The 21875-nt window shown below is 41.2% G+C and overlaps 1 protein-coding gene and 1 long non-coding RNA gene across 2 annotated transcripts in view; one reads left to right on the top strand and one right to left on the bottom strand.

Moving 5' to 3' along the window:
• Nucleotides 1-827: 827 nt before the first annotated feature.
• On the bottom strand, nt 828-13692 carry efna1b (ephrin-A1b). The gene is made up of 4 exons (XM_077575999.1): nt 13479-13692; nt 3428-3723; nt 1993-2178; nt 828-1910 (listed from the first exon to the last, which is right to left on the bottom strand). Exons 1-4 carry the CDS (start codon nt 13574-13576, stop codon nt 1789-1791), a joined length of 702 nt encoding a protein of 233 aa, XP_077432125.1. The 5' UTR covers nt 13577-13692; the 3' UTR covers nt 828-1788.
• The window catches only part of LOC144057956 (uncharacterized), a 31721-nt gene continuing 12659 nt past the window's right edge, over nt 2814-21875 (top strand). The window contains exons 1-2 of the long non-coding RNA XR_013295356.1: nt 2814-2883; nt 2985-3039. This is a non-coding gene — a long non-coding RNA (uncharacterized LOC144057956). The remainder of the gene's footprint in view (nt 2884-2984; nt 3040-21875) is intronic.

The raw sequence follows: 21875 nt of genomic DNA, 5'->3' as shown, positions 1-21875 counted from the left end.
GGAATATGAATTAAGCAGCAAAATCTACAGTTTTTTTTAAAAAACTCAGTTGGCGGCCATTTTGCCACTTGTTGTCGACTGAAAATGACAATGTCTCAGGCAATGACCAATCACGGTACACTTACTTTCTTGGTTTGTTCATGTAACGTTCACAAGCTGAGGCCATAACTCCACATAACCCTAACGAGAAAACGGATGGATGATGGACATTATGTGACATTGGCATCTGCTCGGTGATATCCTCATTGCTTTAACACATATTGCGTGTACACAGGCCATCACATTGCACAAGTTCTCAGAGGCTGAGTTCATTTCTGATGAGTATGTACCAAGCAGGTATGACGTGATGGTGAAAAAGTAAATAAGTCATCCTTATGTTCTGCTATGGGATGTACAGTATATGTTGCTAGCTTTTTACAGAGGATAGCGACTTTTGACAGTTTTCAGCCATTTCTGAGGTTTTTGACGGCTTGTTTGCCGAGTCGCTTTCAATCCAACGTGTGGGCACGTTCTCCTCTTTCGCCTGCAGAGAGGATGTATGGAGCAGTGAAAGAAAGAGGCCAAAAAGGCCCAGAAAAAAGGGTGCAAGTGAGGAGGCGAGAGTGACACCTTCGCACCCGCTTGCTAGCGTGCATCCCCCCCCATCCGTGTTTGCTTTGCAGTCTGTGAAATGGAAGCCAGAGCAAACTGCGGCACACGGGATGAAAGCCGTGGAAAGCTGAGGCTGGCCGTGAGAGGTCGGGAAAGACCCGTGGGCGGGCATGGAAGACATCGGCAGGGATAGCGTCGCCATTTGCCAAAATGAGGTGAAAAAAAACAAGACAAGATTTATATTACAACTTTTTCATTTATTCCATTAAGTTTTCACATCTTTAAACAATATCTTATAGTTTTGCTATGTACACATGTACATATAAACACATAGAAAACAACTGTACAGTGTATGTTTTCAAGAAGTCCCTTCAGTTTGAGGTTCGACAAGTCTGCAAGCGTGTACCATGACAAGACTGACTTATGTTGGCTTATTTAGGACTCATGACCATTTTCAAGAACAGAAATGAAAAAAAAAAAAAAATCACAAATTTTGAGTCGATTTTGTTTGTTCTAGTACAATGATTCTCAAAGTGTGGTACTTGGGCTCAATGTAGTGGTACTTGAAAGAATCATAGCTTTTAGTACAAATTTCCAATATTTAGCCACATATGATATTCAAATTGTGCGTAATGTTACAAGGACTTGCAATAATATCTTTGTGAAAACTTGTCGGTCATCATGGTAGTATTTGAAGCGCTCAATATTTCTTTGCATTTTTTGGTGGTACTTGGTGTAAAAGTTTCAGCTTCATGACAAACATCATTTAAAATGGTCGAAAGTATTAAAGTAAATGCTTTTGATGCAGTCCCTGAATGAAAATGTGTTGTAGTGAACAGTGGTATGCTGATTTGAGGCTCGCAGAGATGAGTGCTACACAATAACGGCACGAAAACAAAACAAAAATAAACAGCCACAGTACTGGCGGTGTACCTACTGAGTGGTATGAAAAACTCATTTACAAATTGCTCAGAACAGAAAATGCTGCTTCATCCTGATCAGAATACAAAAAAACAAAACAAAACGGAGGTCCTCTTCTTTGGAGTGATCCACACTCCACATTCACATTCCAGCTTTGTTTATTTTTTATTTTTATATAAAAGCTCTGTATTCATTGTAAAAAACAAAACAAAAAACAAAACAGTGTCCATGACCCCAGTGACCAGCACTGGGCCGCTTTGCAATGTTTGTTGTTGTTCAGTGTAGCACCACCGCTAACAAAACCGCAACAAGCGTCGAGACAAGCGAGAAGCAGACGGGCGTCGTTCCTGAATTTCCGACGCTCCTCTGGACGTTGGGCTCCATGGCGGTCGGGTCGTCTGCGAACACGAACGAAACAAAATAGTGAGCGTGTGACTTGGTGGCTCAGCCGTGTGAAAAGTCATCCTCTTGATTCCTCACCTGCTGGGAGACGATTGGAGAGGTTGTGGACTCCGCCGGCAGAGACGAACTTGGCTTTCGACGCGTCCAAGCTCTTCTCCGTGTCCGCCTTGGACTTGCCCGCATGAGTCTTTGCCGAGCCTTTCTGTCCGGCCACGTCCACTTTAAGCCTCAGACAGTCCTGGCCGTGATGATGTATCGGCTTGGCTGTTGGGAGCACACAGATATAGACGAAACATTGTGAGTACTTTTACATTTTATGCATTGTATAATATAATGGTTAACTTGCTTTAAAGTATTCAGAATGTTAAAATGTTTCATTTTTAACAATGTTACTAAACAGTGACGCTTTCTCCATTATGGGTCTGTCAGGCTTTAAATGATGACTAGTTTTACTTTATTTTAGTTGTATTGCGCAGTAGGTAGCTTGTTTTTATGTTCGAATGTCAGTAAGAGTGTTAGAATTTGACTTCTTTTTTTTTTTTTAAACAATTTTACAAAGCAGAGAAGCTACACTGCTCTATTATGTGCCAGTGTGGCTTGTCTTATTTTTTTTTTTTTTAAATACTTTTACGATATATAAAATATTATATTTTCACCAATTCTACTAAAAAGTGAAGCTTTCTATAAACTGTTTTCTTTTTCCTTTTCATAATAACTGCCATATTGTCATTTTTGTGTGGATTTTTGTTCTTTGCGTTTGGGTGTTTGTCACCACATTGCACCAGAGAGGGCGCTGTAGGCCGTGTGTGAATGTGATTGGGGAGAAGAAGAGCTTAGGATGGCTGGTGAGAAAGTATCATAGCAAGACATGACAGTAAGTGTGAAAGAGAGAAATAGAAATAAGAAGTTAGAAGAAAGGAAGCTAAACCTAGCTCTTTTTTTTTTAGGGACATTTACATAGCCAAGGAGGTTAGTTTATTTTGTCTGTCAATGTTTATGTAAGTTAAGTTGACGTTGTCTTGATTTTCTTTATGCTAATTATTGTGTTTGTATGTGTATTTTTGCTTTAGTTTTCACGGTGGATTCATCGTTTGTCAATAAGTTCTGTGAGTACATCTTCAAATGGTGAGTAGTTTTACTTTATTGTAGTTTTTACTTGTACGACCAATACATTTTTTTGCCCAACCAATTTTACAAAGCAGCTACTATTTTTATAGACTGCTTCCTGACCCCTTTTCCTTTACATTAGTCAGGATTCAAACAGTAAGTCGTTTTACTTCATTTTAGCTGCACTTGTTGTATACCAGTTGAGAAATGTTACTTGAAACTCTGCACAGTTAAAAAGAAAAGAAGAAACAATAACAAAAAAAAAAAACATTTGGCTCTAATTTGACTTTTTATTTCCATGACCTCTCATGAGAAAACTTATTTATCCAAACTTTCCTGAACCCTGCCCGCGTTCGACCTCAACGTTTGCACTGTACTCTCATTAATATTGCCGTCAAATACTTACAGATGTAATAATAGCTCTCTCCCTGCTTGAACTCCTTGCCCAGGGTGAAGGGGGTGAAGCGCTGGAACTTCTCCGAGAACTTCTCGGGAGCGTGGGGGGCGAAGGGCCGCGAGCACTCCCAGCGCAGCTGGTCGAACGAGTGCGGCTTGCACACGTCGTAGTCGTCCTTCTCCACCATGTAGAGCACGTAGCGCTCGGCCGAGTTCGGCGGCACCTCGCCATGGCTGTAGTGCGGGCAGACGATGTCCAGGTAGTCGTTGATGCGGACTTCCACCGTGTAGTCGTCCCACAGGAAGCTGAGGGGGAGACGAGAAAAGGCGATGATGGATGAGAGAGGGCCTCGCAAATGTTTTTGTTGGAAGCAACCCGCGTTGACGCTAATAATGAGGTTTAATTACGCGTGTCGCAACGCAGCTCGCACCTGTTTACCCTCTGGTGCGCGTGTGCGGCGTTTGTCTAGTTCAGCTTGCATAAAGCGCTAATTAGTGTGACAATTTAAGTCAGGTTGGACTTGTTCAGACTTGGCGCCGTTCCGCTCGCACACCTTATACTTACTCTCGCTACCAAACACCACTGTAACACTTTTTTTTTTAGGCACACACTCAAAACACTTCTTTTTTTACACTCTCAATGTGTTTTTCTCCACTTTGCTTTCTTCAAAGACGGAGACAAAGGGGGCGTGGTTGAGTCAGACTGACGCCCTCCTGCTCTCTTTTCATCTTAATCCTTCCTTTAGGTTTTATGGCTCTTTTCAAGCCTCGCCGGCTCCACTTTGCGCACTCATGTCAACATGAGAGTTGTGTCGCAAAGAGGATATTATACTTCAGCAATACTAGCAAGATAAATAAATACAACGGAGGGGAAAATGTGAAACAAAATAAAATAAAAACAAGAATATCTTTAAAAAAAACAAAGCTAAATGAAAGAAAAAAAACAAAAACTGATTACGCCGAAAATGTCCATTTACATCTTTGTCAATTAATTCTAATTAAATATATCTATTTTCTGTATTACTGTTAACTCATTCACTGCCTTTGACGGCTGGCTATAAGAGGTCAAAAATTCATTTGAACTATTTCTATTAGTTTAACATTTTTCCCACTTTTGTTAACAAGAGTATGAAAACCTAGAAACATTTTTATTATTGTACATTTAGAACAGATATAACATTTGTGATTAATCGTGAGTTAACTAGTGAAGTCATGCTATTAAATATGATAACAAATTTTAATCGCCTGATGCCCTTAATTTTTTAATAATTTATTAAAAATAAAAAATAAATGAATTACTTTAAAAGAGAAGAAGAAAAGATTATTAAAAATTAGAAATTTTTCATAATTAATCCCATGACTTCACTAGTTAACTCTTTTCATACTCTTGTTGACGTCTATAGCCGTCAATGGCAGTGAATGAGTTAATTTGGAAATTGTAGTTCATTTATATACTTTATTTTTTCTTTCTTGGACTCATCATACTTTGTTTAAAAAAAACACACACTCACATACTAAAAACGAATTCAAACTAATTGACAAGAATGCATCAGCGAGTGAAAGCGCCGACAGCTCCCGTGTGCTGTTTGTGCGTCTGTGGCCATCAAAGTGCAGGACGTGCTGCCTCTTTACCCCCCTCCCCAAATCTCCTCCTGTTGTTGTGGCTCCTGCTCGGACCCCCTGGCCAAAGCAGACACAGTGGCTCCAATCACGGGCCTTTAACCCCTCCTTCCTGAAACTGCGTGCGTGTGTATATGTGTGTATACGTGTGTGTGTGTTAGCAGTAACCCACCAGTCAAAACATGCTTTGTTAGCTGACTACAATTCTAAACTTGTTTGGTGGGGCTAATAGGTTGGTCAGCCCCCAACCACTACGCATTTCCTCAACATGTAAACTGCCCAAGAATGAAATTTGTTGTAGCTTTTAAAACAACAACAACAAAACACCTCTTGTTTCTATTATCTTTCTGTTACAAGTTTATATGTCCTGTAAAGCAATCTATCAAACCCGTCCCCGTATCTATTCCATATCAGTTTTAAGTCCATGTATTACTATGCCCTTTGTCCTCACTATAACATTTCATCTCACTAGTATGACGACGAGGTCGCACTAGTAGAACAACTGCCCCCCCCCCCCCCCACTACTACCTCCCACCAATGTATGACTAGGGTGCACTAGTAGAACAACTACGGCGACATAAATGCACCATTTGACACCTGCGTGCGACTTTTACTATTACTAGTGAAAAAAAAATACGTTATTGTGATATGTCACATGTGGTACTAGTACCACAATGTTAACTAGTGTAGTTTTACCTCACTAGTAAAAATGCAGTGGTTCTACTAGTGCACAGAAATGTTGTACAATAGAAAAAATAATGTTACTAGTAAGACACTTAATAGTAATAATAGACACTTAGTAGTACACAAAAATGTCGCTCTACTTCTAGTGCACAAAAATGTCAAAATATAAAAAATAAAACGTTACTAGTAGTAAAAACAGTCATTCTACTAGTGCACAAAAATGTCAGAATAGAAAATAAAACACTACTAGTAAAACGGTCATTCAGTGTGCAAAGGCGTCAAAATATAGAGAGTAAAACAGTCATTCTACTAGTGCGCAAAGGTGTCATAATATAAATAATAAAACGTTACTAGTAAGACAGTCATTCTACTAGTACGCAAAAATATACAATATAGAAAATAATACATTAGCAAGTCATTCTTCTAGAGTGCAAAAACACCAAAATAGAGAAAATAAAATGTTACTCGTAAGACGGTCATTCTACTAGTGCGCATACAATGTCATACAATATAGCAAATAAAAATGTTACTAGTCGGACCGTTGTTCTAATAGTGTGCAGAAATGTCACACAACAGAGAAAAAAAAACATTACGAGTAAGACCGTCATTTAGCAGTGACCAAAAATGTCAAAACAACAATAGTGAAAAAAAACCATGACTTTAAGACAGTTGTTTTCATTGCGAGTCCAAAGAGCCAACGAGTGCAGTATATGTACCTGAATCTGGACATCAAGGATATTGAACAAATGCTCGAAGGTCTAGCACAGTACCGTCCGCTAGTGGACCTTTTGTGTGTCTGTGTGTTTAAGCAAAGGCATACAAGGGAACTCTAATTGGCTAAACAAGCTTGAATGTGGCCGTTCAATATGGTGGCTTGTCCAAAGCGGAGCAAATGGAAAGTCTTGCCAATTTCATTCATCATGAGGGAAAAAGTCTCCTTTCATTCTGCGCCTCCAATGGCCGAGCTAATTAAAAGCTGTTAAGCGGTCTGGGGCCAACGTGTTGGGAGGAGAACTGAATCGGGCGTAATTATACCCTTCCCCTCCCCATGGAGCGCGGAGGCCCGAAGGCTCCGGGGCCCCTCCAACCTCCGCGCCTTACCCCCCGTGGAGCCTTCACTTTAGCATGATTGGAGCGGATGTGTCCAATTTATGAGCTCATCCAGTGTGCTTTTCTCACAATTAAATTGTTCCGGAATGTATCCGAAGCGCCGTATGATGCAACAATCGGAAAACGTTTATTATGATGTATTATGGGCATTTTCAGCGCTTTTTTTTTTTCCTCTGAGGTTTCATTTGTTTTGTTTTTAAATATGGGATGAAATGTTCCCAAGGGGTTCCCGCCCCTTTACATCTGGCCCATCAAAGCTCTCTGGGCTGCCCGCGTCTCTGGCTGCCACGGGCTGACACTTCTCACGGGGGTGAGAGTCGCGTTAACGTGATACTGAAGCCGCGTCGTGGGGATGCGGGGCCAGGTGTGCGTGTGGGCTCGCCAATTTGCTCAGGTTTTTCCCGCGTGCCGTTCTCATGGGAAGGCGCTCTGAAGACCCACATTAGTCTCATTAAGGGAGAAGAGCACACTTCAAAAGGGTTGCAGTTAAACCGTGCTGAAGAACTACTTTATTGGCAAAGGGCCGGTGAAGATAACACTTGTATTGGCACAGTTCACTTTGGCTTGGTTCATCGCTGTCGTATGATGTCCATTCTGCGCTTTTGTTACTTTGTTAAGTAATATGGGAGTGTCCATTCAGTAACATGTACCACAATGAAAATAGGCTGAAAAGTGCTACAAAATGATCTCATTGATTGAGTAATTGATAAATATGTATTTTATGTTATTTAATACAATAACCTGCAGGTATTATTTTGGGGAATTGGGCTTTAAAAGGCAGAGCCTGGCCTTTAGCGTGACATGGGTATTGAGTGTAGCGATAGCTAGCTGTTAACTAGTTAACACGTTGGCCAGTCTGCGACTTAAGTAACTCCGAGTTGTGTTTATCGGCAATAAAAAAAAGTTTTTTTTTCCCAATAGAGCGAGTGGACTGGCATATTGTAACATCACTTGCAGGGACGTTACAATACGTTCAAAACAAACATTGGCAAGTTTGATTAAATTAGCTAACATTAGCTAGCTCATGTTGACGCCGTACTCCTGTGGTACACATAGCACTTTTGTTAAGTGGGAAATTAAGCCAAACTTTGGACATTTTCTGTCTTTTATGGACTCTTTGCTACTGCCTCACTACCATTGCGCCAACTTTTGCATTTTTCCTTATAGTTTGTTTTTATTTCGTTTTGAATTTTGTTATCAAATTCTGTTAGTTCTAATTCAATTTTAGAGCACGTGGATGACCGATCCCTGCAAAGCTTTGAGGCAATTTTTAAAAATTAATCATTAGCCCTACTCGTAATGCTATAGTGACATAATTTAAAGATACAGGTAGTGGAAACCTGGCTTGCGTCGTAGCAGGATGCAATTCACTCTTCAAAAGACTCGTCGCTTTCGTACGCGAATGCAATGAACTGAAATGATGTTGCCTGGTGCTAACGTGGCTATTGAGGCCAACTGAAGTCCGCGGGCTCATGAACACGTCTGTTTATTAAGGTCGACTGTCTGTTTGTGGCAGAGGTAGGTCAGTTCACACTAATGAGCTTTTTTGCATCGCCGGCCATTGTTTGCACGCGAGTGTCTGTAACATTTGCAGTCCGCAGACGAGCATTGTCACATTCTGCCGCCACATTTTTCCACTTCCACACCCCCCCCTTCCATCGCTCGCCCTTTCCTCCATTCACCCTGACCGTGCTACAGTGCCTCCATTTGTCCCCGGAGCGCTCGGCTGGCTGGTTTGGGTCAAACAACTGACACGCTCTTTCACTGGGGAACGCGTGGGTCAGGAGGTCAGAGTTCACGGTTGCTACGCTTCGCGCACACACCTCGTATCGGTTTCACGCGCGCAAAACCGCAGTCAGCAACACCGAAACACTAAACAGATGAACCTCCGATGCACCCTGCCACCGCCATTTGCTACTCAGGTGATCAGAAGTGTGTGCGCGTACTGGAATGTTACGACGAGGGGGTTGCGGTTTGGACGGTTTAGTGCTAAGGACCCGTGCTCATTTAATACCCTATTAATTCACTGTGCTGTGTCAGATTTCCGCCTCTTTAGCACCGGCCAAGGAGCTGTCAGTGGTTCTTCCACAGTTGGATCACTCTATCACAGCTGATTGACTTTTAGTGTACGGAGCTGCCAATAGTGTGCCGTAAAAGGACGGGCATAATAATACAGTAGTTGATTAATGGATCATTACTCATTGTGTCACCTTGGACTTAATTGGGTGATTGCGACAGAATGGAGTGCACCGGCAGAGTTTTCGTAACTAGTTTTGCTGTCAAAAGCAAAACATGATGTTAGCTAACTATTTGTTACATATTACACTGGAAAACACCCCCCAAAAAAATCTGAGTTATATTTTTATGCTGATTCCAAAATTGTAGTCAATTTTTTTCTCGCTCGTCAAGCTTTTATCTCCACATTTTACCCTCCAGATAAGTAAAATTCCACTGATTAGCTGTACAAAGACTGTAGTAAGAAGATCTGATATCCACAAAACTAGTTTGTGCAGTCACAACTGAGCTCCCAATAGGTCAGTCCTATCAATATTTACAAACAGAAAACTAGCATAGTGGCATCGGACATCCCCGTTTAAAATAATTTAAAAATATAATATATTAATAGTTGATTCCCTATCATGTAAATCACGCAGTGCACCTCCAGACTTGTTTTTGCGCAATATTTCCCAAAGGAAAACGACCAACCTAGCTTCTATTCACTATTTGCACTTGGGCGTGCTTTTATGTGCATACGCTTTTTTTTTTTTTTTTTGCATTTGCAGAATAAGAGGGTTTAAAATTGTCACCGCCGCCATTTCACACTCATTCAATTCCCCCAAACTTCTCCCCTCCCGTCATCCATCACTGTCCACTCTCTCCTCCCTTCGTCTGCCTCGCCTTTATTCTCACAAATGAGACCGACCCCCTCACGTCTTCACCTCAGGTTTGTTCCGTCTCTTAATGCTGACTTAATATACCAGGGCTCTTCATCCAGGCTAATTTTTCAACACGCGGTCTAATCCCTCTTTCACCCTGTGCCCAGACCTCTACTCCTCCCCTCTGCCCCCTAAATCCTTTCACCCACCCTTTTTTTCCCCCTCACATCCTCACATACTGTCAGCCATGAATAGCAAAAGGCTAAATTGTAGCATCTTGGCTGAATGTGGCGGAGGGCTTCACAGGGAATAAATTCAGCAAGATGTTTAAAGTAAAAATCTACCAAGTTATGGCTGATTTAATTAAGGTTAAAGAAAACCACCACGCATGGCTAAAACTGCCCTTTAGGGGGCGATGGTGGGCTACAAGCTGGATTTGCAAAACTATGTGTGAAATGCAATGAATGAGCAAGTGTACACACACACATAACGCATGCCTGCCCACACATACTACAATGCCGGGGCCTCTGGGATACTAGCAGAGTTGAGAGGTGCCCTGTCCACCTCCAGTGGAAAACTACCAGGGCCAAAACAGAGAAGGGTCTGTGAAAAAAAAAAAAGGTTGGCGGGAGAGAGAAAGTGAGTAGGGGGGAGGAGGAGGAGGAGGAGGAAGTCTGAAGCACAGATAAGGAAGTGAGAGGAAGAGCAGAAAGAAGGAGAGGACAATCACAGAGCGGGAGTACATCCACACACAAGTGAGTGATGGGCGAAAAAGAACTTAGCCTTGTTATTGATTTTTTTTTTTTTAATGTATACTCCCATAAAAAGGGGGTGACTTACGACTCCATTACCGTCATTAGTGACACACTGCACTGAAGTACCCGATAAGGCTCATTACCGGACTCCAATGTAACTATTATGCAGTGAACCCCTGCCTATTCAAGGTTGTCATTCACTATTTTGTAGTGTCTTGGTGCCAAGGAACTATGTTAAAGTGAGTTAAGGAGTTTCATTTAGTCAAAATTTGTGATTTGCTGCTATCTTGGCACCAAGGAACCACATTGAAATGTGTTGAAGATCTTAATTTGGACAAAAGTGGTGCTTAGCCACCAACTTGTAGCATCTTAACAGCCAAGGAACAATGTTTAAGTGAGTTGAGGGGCTACATTTAGATAAAAGTGGTGCTTTGGCACAATCTTATGGTATTTTGGAGACAATGGACTATATTTAAGTGAGGTGAATACCTTAATTTAGACCAAACTAGTGTTTTGATGCCATCCTGCGGCCTGTTGGCGCCAGGGAACTATGTTGAAGTGTGTTGAGGAGCTTCATTTGGACACAAGTAGTGATTTGCCATCATATTGGTCCCAATGAACTATGTTGGAGTTGAAGAGCTTCATTTTGACAAAACAAGTGCTTTGCCACCATCTTCTGACATCACCATGGAACTATGTTGAAGTGAGTCGAGGAGCTTCATTTAAACAAAAGTAGTGCTCTGCTACACTTTTGTGGCATTTTGGCGCCAAGGAACCCCTGTTTAAGTGAGTTAAGGAGGTTCATTTAGACAAAGGTAGTGCTTTGTCACCATTTTTTGGGGTCAATTAAAAAATATATATTTTTAAGGGGGAAGTCAATTAGTCACAGATTTTTGAGATTCGCGGCAGGGCTTGGTCCAAAACCACACATTTACAGATATATACAATTTTGGAGCCAGCCAGTCGGAGCCAAGACCTAAACTGACACATCTGAATCCCTTCTGCATGTGCCCTGCTGAGAGAATCCTACCCAGAAAGTACAATGATGTACTGTACTTACTTTCGAGGATGAAAACAATATAGGAGATTATGCAAAGATTGAACCTGCTGTTGTCTATTTTTGCCTCATAGATTGTCACGAACATAATGTAATGAAACGGGCCAAAACGTTACATCACCGGATCACAGGAGAAAATCAAAAAATAGCACCGAGCCAAGCCAGCGAGATGATTCTTTTATGTCTATGGGTCAGATGGTCAGATTACAAACCGTCTGTAATCTATATTAGTGTGCGCTCTCTCTCCTTCTGGCGGGATTAAACGGCCCCGGGGAGCAGACGGGCTGGATATGAAGAGGGGAGGGTGACGAGTGGCAGAGTTGGAGGTTGGCCGTCTTCAACTTTTAACTCGTGTCGAGACAGGCCCGAGACGTCACGCTGGAGTCCTGACTGACACCAATCACGGGAACGAGCGGGGTGGGGTCAGATTTAGCAGTCAGGAGCAAGTTTTGAAAAATAATAAATAACAGACAGGTAGTCACAGAAGAGCTCCCCTAAACACGCAGCTGACGGCGCGGAGTGCCCACTGGAATGCCGCCTGATGCTAATATTAACATTGAAGTCCTCGCTCGCCAGCCTACAAGCATGTGTACGTGTGGACTCGCGCATTTTCAAGTCTACGTGACCACGCTTGAACTGATTGCCGCTCCCCATTTGGCTCGCAGTCCACAATTAATCTCCAATCACTTCCCATTCAAAGCTGTCTTAAGCTACCAAAGGTTCTATTAAATCACACCACAATTCTACAAGAAGAGGCATGTAACGTGAGAAAAACAAGACTAGACCTGACTGCGCACAACACGCCTCACCACCTGTCATGAAGGAACACACACGCACGTACTAAATCATTACTAGTGGACACTTGCGCGACACACACACTCGCCTACATGAATGGGCAGACTGCTGCCATCTGCTCGCCGTCCTCATCCCTAAGACAAATCACTCGCTGTACAATCGAGAGAGAGAGAATCAATTAGCATCACTTATCCACAGTCACGGCGCAGTCAAATGGTGCTGACGGATTTAGGGTGAATCCCGCCAACAGGTGACCGATTGATCATCAGGGGGTGGGGACCAGATTGAGGATTAAGAAGGTTCAAACTATGTTTTGTGCTGCTAGAAATTTTAAATAAAAACATCTAGGGAACTATTATGAAATCCAGTTGATGCTCCATGAAATTTCCCCGAGCCCCACCCCCCCCCCCCCCCCTCAGGTGTAGTGACTCAGGTGGGTCAAACCTTAGTCACTCATAGTCATGACTGCAAACTTTCCACTAGCCTTCCCTTTTTTTATTCAGGCACTGTCATGGTGCCCCTTTTTAGGCCCACTGTCATGTTAAAGGTCAATTAAAGCACCACTAATGTAATCAAGACAGAGTTGGGCCTTAATGGCTTTTGCCTTGCTATTTTATTGTTGGTCTCGATTAATCGAACGAGCAATGAGTGGCTGTACAGTCAGTCCTACTTAAACCCCATTTATTTTTTATTTTTTATCATCTTTCTTTCTCTGTACACCGCTCGCACTGAAAGCTCAATAAATCGCACCCCTCCACGTCAAGTCGCATCGATCCTATTGAGTGGTCGGCTGGAATTACATTTCTGACCCCCCCTCCTCTCTCCCTTGCCCCCACGGCAGTTTAGTGCAATCAGCATTTTGTGCACGAGTGGCAGCACTTAGTGACGCTTCTTTTGCACAATCTATTTATTGCTATAGCACTGTGCATTGCTGTTAAATATATAGTTTACTAGTGCTGCAGTGCACAACCTGCCGGGTTGAAAAACTTCAAAACATCAAATTAATGAAAAATAATACAAATTCGTTTAACGTACGTCTTCAAAGGACATGAAAGAGATTGCCCCCAAAAAAACTTCAAAGACGCTCTTTGTACCAAAGAGGACATTTGTGACGTCATCAAATGACATAAACAAGCATTCTAGTGGACGCACGTTGCCACTTACTTTGGATTGGAGCTGTTCCAGTAGACGCTGTGCCTCTCCGCGCGGGCGAACCAAGCACCGACGCTCAGCACCAAACACAGAGCAAACGCCAAATCCATGGTTGATCTTCTCACCGAGCAAGTAAATAAACTCACGCGAGTCGTCTTGTGTGTTTACTCGAAGCAGGTCAGACGTTCCAAACACTACTGCTCCACTGACTGACTGTTTAGCCGGAGCGCGTCTTAGGTCTGTTTTGTCTACTCGAGACTCCGCCTCTCGCGTAGAGCCAACCAATCACGAAGAGGCGGCTGCGTAAGTGCCATGCCCACCACCAGGAGCAAGTGCAGACGCGCCCTCCAGCTGCTGCGAGAGAGAAAAAAAACAAAAACACAAAAACAACCATGAGCAGTTGTAGAATTAGAGCGTGGTGAAAAAGAGTCAACAAGACGTAAGATTTAAAAATAGTTAGTTAGCTACATCATGCGGGCGGTAAAATGCAATGGAAACATAAATACAACTAAGGAACATGCATTTAAAAAAAAGAGTAGTTTAAAAAAATAATGAAAATACAAAATTACGTGTTTACAAGTGTGATTAGTGATAAGCAACACCGCAAAAAGAATGTTGCAATAGTTAAATCGATTTTCCAGGTTCTTAGGTTACACTCAACATTTCTAAACTGTACTTTTTCTTCTCTGGAACAGTAAAGTCAACAATGTTTGTGATTTTTATTAAGTTAAATTGGGATCCTGGGGACCATGAGCCAGAGAGCATTAACTACAATGGCAACAGAATAGATTTAGAGACATGCTATTTACCATTAGAGCCTTATTTAAGAGAATTTTGTTGTTGTTGGTTCAGGTGATGAGTCATTGGAAATTTTGCAAGTCTAAAAACCACCAGCTTCTGGTATTCAAAAATCATATACGTACAGGTAATAGTTTTATTTATTTTTTAGTTCTGATTAGCTTTAAGCATGTTTTTGGTTAGTCATTTCACATTTGCAAAGCTATGGGAACACGTTTTGATGGCATAAAAGCCTGAGCTAACGCTAGTTTTTTTTAGTGCCAGGTTATCAAAGTAAATAATGTACTGTGTACTTTTGTGTCTAAATCTTTACTTTTTAAAATATTTTTTTCTAAGTACAGGACTTTAATAAATACTCCTACAAGAAGCTGCTTGTATACGACCTAGCTTGTAGCAAACTTAGCTTGTAGCAGACGTTATGCATGTTGTGCTGCTGAAAGTAGACTGATTGTCTCTTTCATCTATAACAAACAACAAACATCAAAGCGTATGTAGGAATGAAACAATTTTGGTTTGTTGTGATTGTATTGCTGTTAATGTTTTATGTTATTTTTATTCTATGTCGTGTTTCTGTAAAGCGCTTTGTGACAGTTAAGGCTGTTTGAAAGCTAGCTACATCATGCAATCCGTAGAATAGGATGGAAATGTAAATACAGCTGGAAAACATGCATTTCTTTCCTACAAAAGTTATGAGTGGATTTGTAAATTCACACATTCAATGTCAGAAAAGGGTATGTCCTGTATTGGGCAGCAAAAAGTACAAATGTATACAAAAAGTTATCTTCAAAGTCAAGTGTGTACGTGTTGTTACTGTGAAACCAAATGTCTTATTAATTTACTGATACTACCAGCTGCCGTAAAAAAAAATCTGCTTCAAAGTGTCTCAAGTGTAGTGATAAACACTTTTTGACCTTTAAAATATGCAAAACACATCTAATTGGTTGGGATTCAAGAAGCTAAGGAGCAAAAACTGGACTCAGTTCAACAAATGATACGTCAGGGGGCCATTTTGTTTGTAGTTATTTAGTCCGCTTATATTTGAGTTGTACAGGTTGTCGGTCACAATAAGCAGTTTGGAACCTGGCATTTCAACTGGGGTGTGTAGACTTTTTATAGAATTCCTCTTAGGTTCACCACTGCTGGTGCAATCTGTTACTTTCCATACTAACTCATGGGATTGGCTTTCCACACATTTTTTATACATCATGTGGCGATGTTGTAACACAACTAGTCTGCGTCTCCTCTCTTGCGACGTAACACACTAATCTACAAAAACAGCCTGTCAACCTGACTGCTTGTGTGAGAAGCCAACCCATGAGAAGTGCGTATTTAGTTCCAGACCGCAGTCCGTCGAGGCACGCTAGTGCACTGATTACATTTTGTCAGGTAGTAAAGAATTACTACGCTCTTATCAGTCCCATCTCGTGGTCTGCGCTCGGGCCGCGTCCCCAGACGGGGGACTGCAGAAAAACACGGGTCGCAGATGGAGTGGATAAAGTCCAGGCCGTGGTGTGTCAGTGGGCTTGTGGCCCCAGCAGGAGAAGCCTTCCCTGGGGCGTGGATGGAGCCCGGCCTGGGTCAGCTGGCTCGGTGTTTCATGACTGCGGGGGGGAACAGGAGGGGGCATTGTCTGTGCATGTATGTACATGGAGGAGTGTGTGTGTGTGTGTGTGTATGGGAGGTTGTTTGTCTGTCCTTAGGCTTGGCTGGACAAGCACACACACGCTCTACAAGTCTGACACAGGATCCCTCACACACTGAGGGGGTGTTAATCACGGCTGAAGGAGATATTACGCTCAAGTGACGGGAAAAATGACACAATGTGATGTGTGAGTAAAAATACTGACAGTAGTAGTCAATTAAGGAAATCGAAGAATGCCAATACACTCACCAGTCGCTCCATTAGTTACCAGCTCAGATTTTGACACCGTCTGGGAGGTATTTACTTAACTATGTTTATTATTATGTTAGTAGATTGCACTGCATCATGCTAAGAACAATTTTTTTATACTTTGGTTACCTTGTTGTGAGCGCTGCAAACTACAGCCACAATAATAAACCTAAAGCGGAACCTCTAAGGTTGTAAACACAATTGTTTCCAGGAAACTTTTCGAGTGTTTTGTTGATATATATATATTAAAAAAACAAGTTCCAATGAGAAACAATTGAAATAGAAATAATCCGTTCCAGTACTGCGTACCATCGTAAAACCTTAACTAACTCAACAGGCAATGTTTTAAGTAACATCCTTAACTGTCACGCAAGTAGAAAATACAGGATAATAAAACTTAAAAAGTAGCAAAATGGGTACGAAGTAACATGGAGGATGTCTGAAGGACATATGCAACAATGTGCACAGCGTGTGCCTGGAAGGCGAGACTCTTCATATTACCGCACAACACAGCTGACTTTGCAGTATGCAGTCAATTCTATGCTTCTTTGATATTTAATTAACGATGCTGACTTATTTTTTGCTTTTGCTTCTATAAGTTTTATTTAGAGTCTTATCGCCATTATCACACTGCAAATGTGGAAGAACCGAGAATGAATCTAAATAAACAAAAAATATTTAAAAAGAAAAAAGGCAAACAAGATTTTTGGAAAAATCTAAATACTAAATTAAGCACCACCACCACAAAAAAATAAATAAAAATAAATAATAAAAGAAAAGAAAAGAAAAGTCATGAGTTAAATACATGAAAACAAAACACTCGGAGGGTGCTGATTGGTTGATACAAGGAACAGGGCTGACGAAAACGGAGTAAATTGACAAGACATAGACAAGAGATAGAAAAACATTACAGAACAAAACTAAATCAAATTTAAACAAAGTCAATCGGGATTGATGACATTTTCCTTCTTCTGCTTCTACTTTTTTTTTTCTACAAAGCTTGTAACAGATATTTACTTGAGTAAAATCTTGAAATTAATGTAAAATCATCAAATAGAAAGTATATTTAGAATCAAAGACTGTGTATTTGATTGCTAAATCGAATTATTCTCCTGTAAATTACAACTGTTGAACAAAATGATCAAAATGGACCCAGCCATCTGTTTTCTCATAGAAACAATTCTCAAAACTTTGCGCTTCCACGTTTAATCTCCAGAGTTAACACTTTCAGTATGACAGCCCCAAAAATTACTTTATATGATATATATTTTTTGATTGCGCTCTTATGTTGGCTCTCTCGTGCCAGTGTCGCCCAACAAATGCCCCAAACTCCCAAAATAGAATCAAATATAAAAACTAACCAATCCATCTCAACTACAAACTGGTGTCAACCGACCGGCCACTGCATATTGATTCCTCGGGGCATGCGTGAAATGCAAATACAGTTCCAGCAGCTCCAGAACCAGCCAGTGACTCACAGGGTTCAGACTACCAGCAATCGGATCGCCCAGTTCTCACTCTCGCACGCACGCACACACTACAGTGAGTGTACAGTACATGTGAAACGCCGCCCCCCCCCCCCCCCTCTCGTCAGATTGGACACCTCCTGATCGTTTTGACTCTTACAACCCACAAATACACCTCGCCTCTGCTGAGGCAGCCAACTCTCAGGCGTTGGGGATCTCCCTTCACACACACACACAGTCACTAAAGATGAGCAATGTTCTGGAGATCCTAAGCCAAAAGGTTGCCGGGTAACTATAATGCTATAAAAACACACACACAGCCACACAAAAAGTTTTAAGATGACAAAAAAAGTCTGACATTACAGGCATTTGAGGGACGCCCTGACCGCCGTGTGTAAAACTTTCCGGAAAATCGGCTTGTTTATTTCCTGGGGATTCGTTTCTGGGCGGCGCAGTCTGTCGCAGGTGTTGTTCAACAAACTATGGGAATTCCATAATTACGTAACATATCATTAGGTGAAATAAACGCAAAGTGCGTGCTGCTTTTCAATGTAGCATCCTTTCTTCTTTGTAGAATACACATTTTCATCACAGGGGTTAGCACGAGGGCACCGTGCAGCTGTTTTTAACCCGTTCAATGGACTTTTGTTTACCAGATGAGCTCCTTGATCCACTTTGTCAACATTTCTCTTTCTTGCGTGCAGCACCCGTCAAACCTGCACCTCCAGGTTGCTCTCAGCGATGAAGCAGATAGCTGCCGACCTGCATGAATACCTTGTTGTTGATCATGAGTGCGCGCTGATGCTTGTCACCTGATTGTGTTAGTTGCTGTGTTAGTTCTGCAAAAGCCGACACGCAGGCCACTTCTCGGCACGATGACTGGAGTGCTGTCTGTCTTCCTGTAAATGAGCACAAAGCCAACTTCTCTCGCCAAATAATTGGTAATATCATTTAGTGTTTAACAATTGGGGTTGATGATTGAGCAAAAAATTGAATATGTTATTGTTTCAAACAAGTGTGATTTGACAACACTTTATTCATAAAATTTGGACAGCTTTTTTTAACTTTAAGATTAATTCACCTAAAAGGGTTACTTTTCCTGTAAAAAAAAACCACTAAAGCTATTTCTTTTATTTAATTTGCTGTAAAAATCGTGTCTGTTAATATTACACCTTTTTCTAGTAAAATTAAGACATGTAAATTGTGTAAAATGACAATTTTCCCCTCGCAATATTTTGAGAACATTATTCTTGTTAAATTACAACTTTTTTCAAATTACAATTTATCCATGTCAAAGTATGTAAAATCTTTTTTTTTTCATTAATTATAAATTTATTCTCAAAATTTAAAACTTTCTCTCAATATTTCAACTTTATTCACATTAAAAAGTTTTTTTCCAATAAAAAAAACAAAAACATTTCCCCTTAATACTACGAACATATGATTTTTTTTTTTTTGCTTGTGATATTATTTTTTCCTGATATTTCCTACTTTTATTTTCTCATGTTATGATTTTATGGTCATTAAAAAAACAAACAAACGTTATTCTTGTAAGATCCCAACTTTTGTCCTCATAATATTACTGGCGCAAATCCAGCGTTGCATGCGGTCTCAATCTGGGGCATGTTAGACCGGGTGTTAGTAATTTCGTAGACACGTCCAATGTATTTAAGAAAGAAAGAAAAAAAGCGTGATTTGCGCTATTGTGGTTATGAACAAAACCAACTTAATTCACTGCCAATCAAAGCGGCTCTTCTCATTCCCTTTAAAATCCTGCATCAACACATCTCAGTGCAGAAAAGGACTCAGTGATTGTAACTGTATCATTGCCACTGCACTGACGGTGCGGCAACAGATAACGTAAGCGGTTACTCCAATTATCCTCATTAAATCCAGAACGAGTTGGTAATAGCAACTGGTGAATCAGTCAGGGGACCTCAGGTATGTATCCCCACTCTGAAGCGTTAATGGACCCTCGCCCGTCATAGCTGACTACCGGACAGTCACATTAATGTCTGAAATGCATCTGATGTGTCCAGGCACATGTTGGCGGAGCTCAAAATGTCTGCCAGTGCCCTCGATCAAACTCCCCAAAATCACATTAGGCTACCTGTGCCACTATTTAGACATGGTCTGAGCTGGCATATCATTTAGACCGACTTTCTGCCAGGCTTATCTTCAGGGACACGCCCTCCTTGGAATTCCCAGCATGGTGCAGCACTGTCTGTCAAATTGACAAACAGGCCCAGCGAGCGAAAATCAGAACACGCCAGCAGTTCCGCATGAAAATACATTCCTATGCCATTGTTCTTGTATGATTACTAGAACTTTTTTCCCCTAATTTAAGTATGACTTGTTTTTCATAATGGTATGATTTAAAAAAAAAAAAGAAAATTTAAGGTCTAATATCCTCTCATACATTTACAAAGGTATTTTTCCCCCCATCACTGGTAAGGTAAAGCTATAGCTTTTAGATCACATGAGAAGCCCATTTTTTTTTTCTACAGGTCATATTGAGTGCCATCTTCATATGTGATACATGTTTTTGTCAATTTTTTAAACTCTATTTTTAAGCGTGATATTCAGCAGTAACTCCCTTTTCCTGAAGTCTCCAGTGTTCTTATCTTACCTTTACCACATATGCTTCTCATCGGCTAAGATGGCCTCATGGTTAGGGGTCATAGCGCTCCCCCGTTGCTTTGGTATGCACTTGACAGAAAAAATGTGTTTGATGAAGATGGAGATTTCTTTTAAACACCTAAAACAACACAATTAAAAAAAAACAACGCATTTTTGCCTTGATAAAACTTTACTTGAGATGTAACCGAATAAGGTAAGATGGCCTTTTTACCCTAGTGATACAGTTGGTAAAAACACAACAACACGAAAACAAAGAAACAAAAATATCTGAGTCATATATATGAGCACCTGACAAGAGAAACACAAATCGAGGTGGAGTGAACGATTGAAAACATCGCATGGCCGAAGGGCAGCTGGGTCTAAAAATACACGTGGAAACGTTAAGTGTCACCCTGAAGCTTTATAAAGACTAAAAACGTTTGCACAAATGCAGGCTGCTGCTTGCATGGATAAATTAAGGATGGGTTCACTAATTTTAGAAAGACGACCTGTTGATGACGTCTCTGACTCTTGTTTTCTCACACCGTCGCACGTGTTGTCCCGGTGCCTGGTTTGCAGACGCCCTCCTTGCCTCCCCGACATTAGCCGTGTATGCTTGCGCGTCAATGGAAAAAAAAGGTCACATGGAACATCAACATTGTGCGTGATGACTTGGAGATGAAAGGAGCTAAACTTCGTAATATGCTTCTATTGACTCTAGCGGATCACAGATTGCATTTCAAATGGCGGCCTTTTGTCCAGCCGATCTTTGCCATTAGAGCCAGCTTAGGCTTGTTAACACTTGGCATTGTTTCATGCTCACATGGACAGCTTGTCACCCCGACGCCCTCTGCCTTTATCCCCGGCCCCCCCGCAGGCCCGAGCCCCTTTGGCTCATAGCGGCACACTCTGACAAGCTGCTGCCTCTCTGGCACCACAAAGACACATCTCCCCCCCCCCCCCCCTTCACACACATTAATCTGCATACAGGTGGTCTTTCAATTCACACACCGTGAGGCACACTTATGCTAAATAGTGCTCCATGTGTTCACAGTGAAGAATAAACAGAGTTGGCCAAAGTACTCACACTCTGTATTTAAGTCGAAGTAAAAACAAAGTGGTCAAAGTGGAAGTACTGATTCAACTTTTGTACTTTGAACGCTGGAATATAAGTACAGAAGTAAACACCAGTTTTACTGTCGCTCCCAGTTGTATAACTTGACATTTAAAGCAATTTCCCACTTGTATTAACTTACATAGTGCTCATAATTGGCAAATGAAAAAGGAAAAAAGCACCTTACATGTTGCGCATTGTTCCTTAAGGACTAGCTAGCATCAAAACAACATGTTCCTATAGCTTCGCTTATGTTGTGAAATGAGTAACAAAAATGCTGGATTAGAAAATACTGTAATAACAACTGAAAAGTCCACTTTCCTTGTATGTGTGTGTGTGTGTGTGTGTTTTTTTTTTAGATTAGTTGTATAATTTGTGAACGACAAAATTTTGGTAAAGCTAAATTAGGTTGTGGATGAGGAATATGTTGCTTCTCAACCCCAGTTGACTTTAATGCTCAATATTTACATGTTTATTTTTTTAATATATACTGCAGAATATATAAATATATTAAATTACAC

This window comes from Vanacampus margaritifer, chromosome 9 (genome assembly GCF_051991255.1).
Source record: "Vanacampus margaritifer isolate UIUO_Vmar chromosome 9, RoL_Vmar_1.0, whole genome shotgun sequence".
NCBI classification, from domain to species: Eukaryota; Metazoa; Chordata; class Actinopteri; order Syngnathiformes; family Syngnathidae; genus Vanacampus; species Vanacampus margaritifer.
The sequence above is the reverse complement of the archived record's forward strand: the minus strand, read 5'-3'. Positions and strand labels throughout refer to the sequence as shown.

What these genes read in the sequence shown, in the direction of transcription:
- efna1b (XM_077575999.1), bottom strand. Translation starts at nt 13,576, where the DNA reads ATGGATTTGGCGTTTGCTCTGTGTTTGGTGCTGAGCGTCGGTGCTTGG. An exon ending in AGAGAGCTATTATTACATCT is followed by an intron (nt 2,179 to 3,427) that starts GTAAGTATTTGA and finishes TGCTCCCAACAG; the next exon opens with CCAAGCCGATACATCATCAC. An exon ending in CTCCAATCGTCTCCCAGCAG is followed by an intron (nt 1,911 to 1,992) that starts GTGAGGAATCAA and finishes TCGTGTTCGCAG; the next exon opens with ACGACCCGACCGCCATGGAG.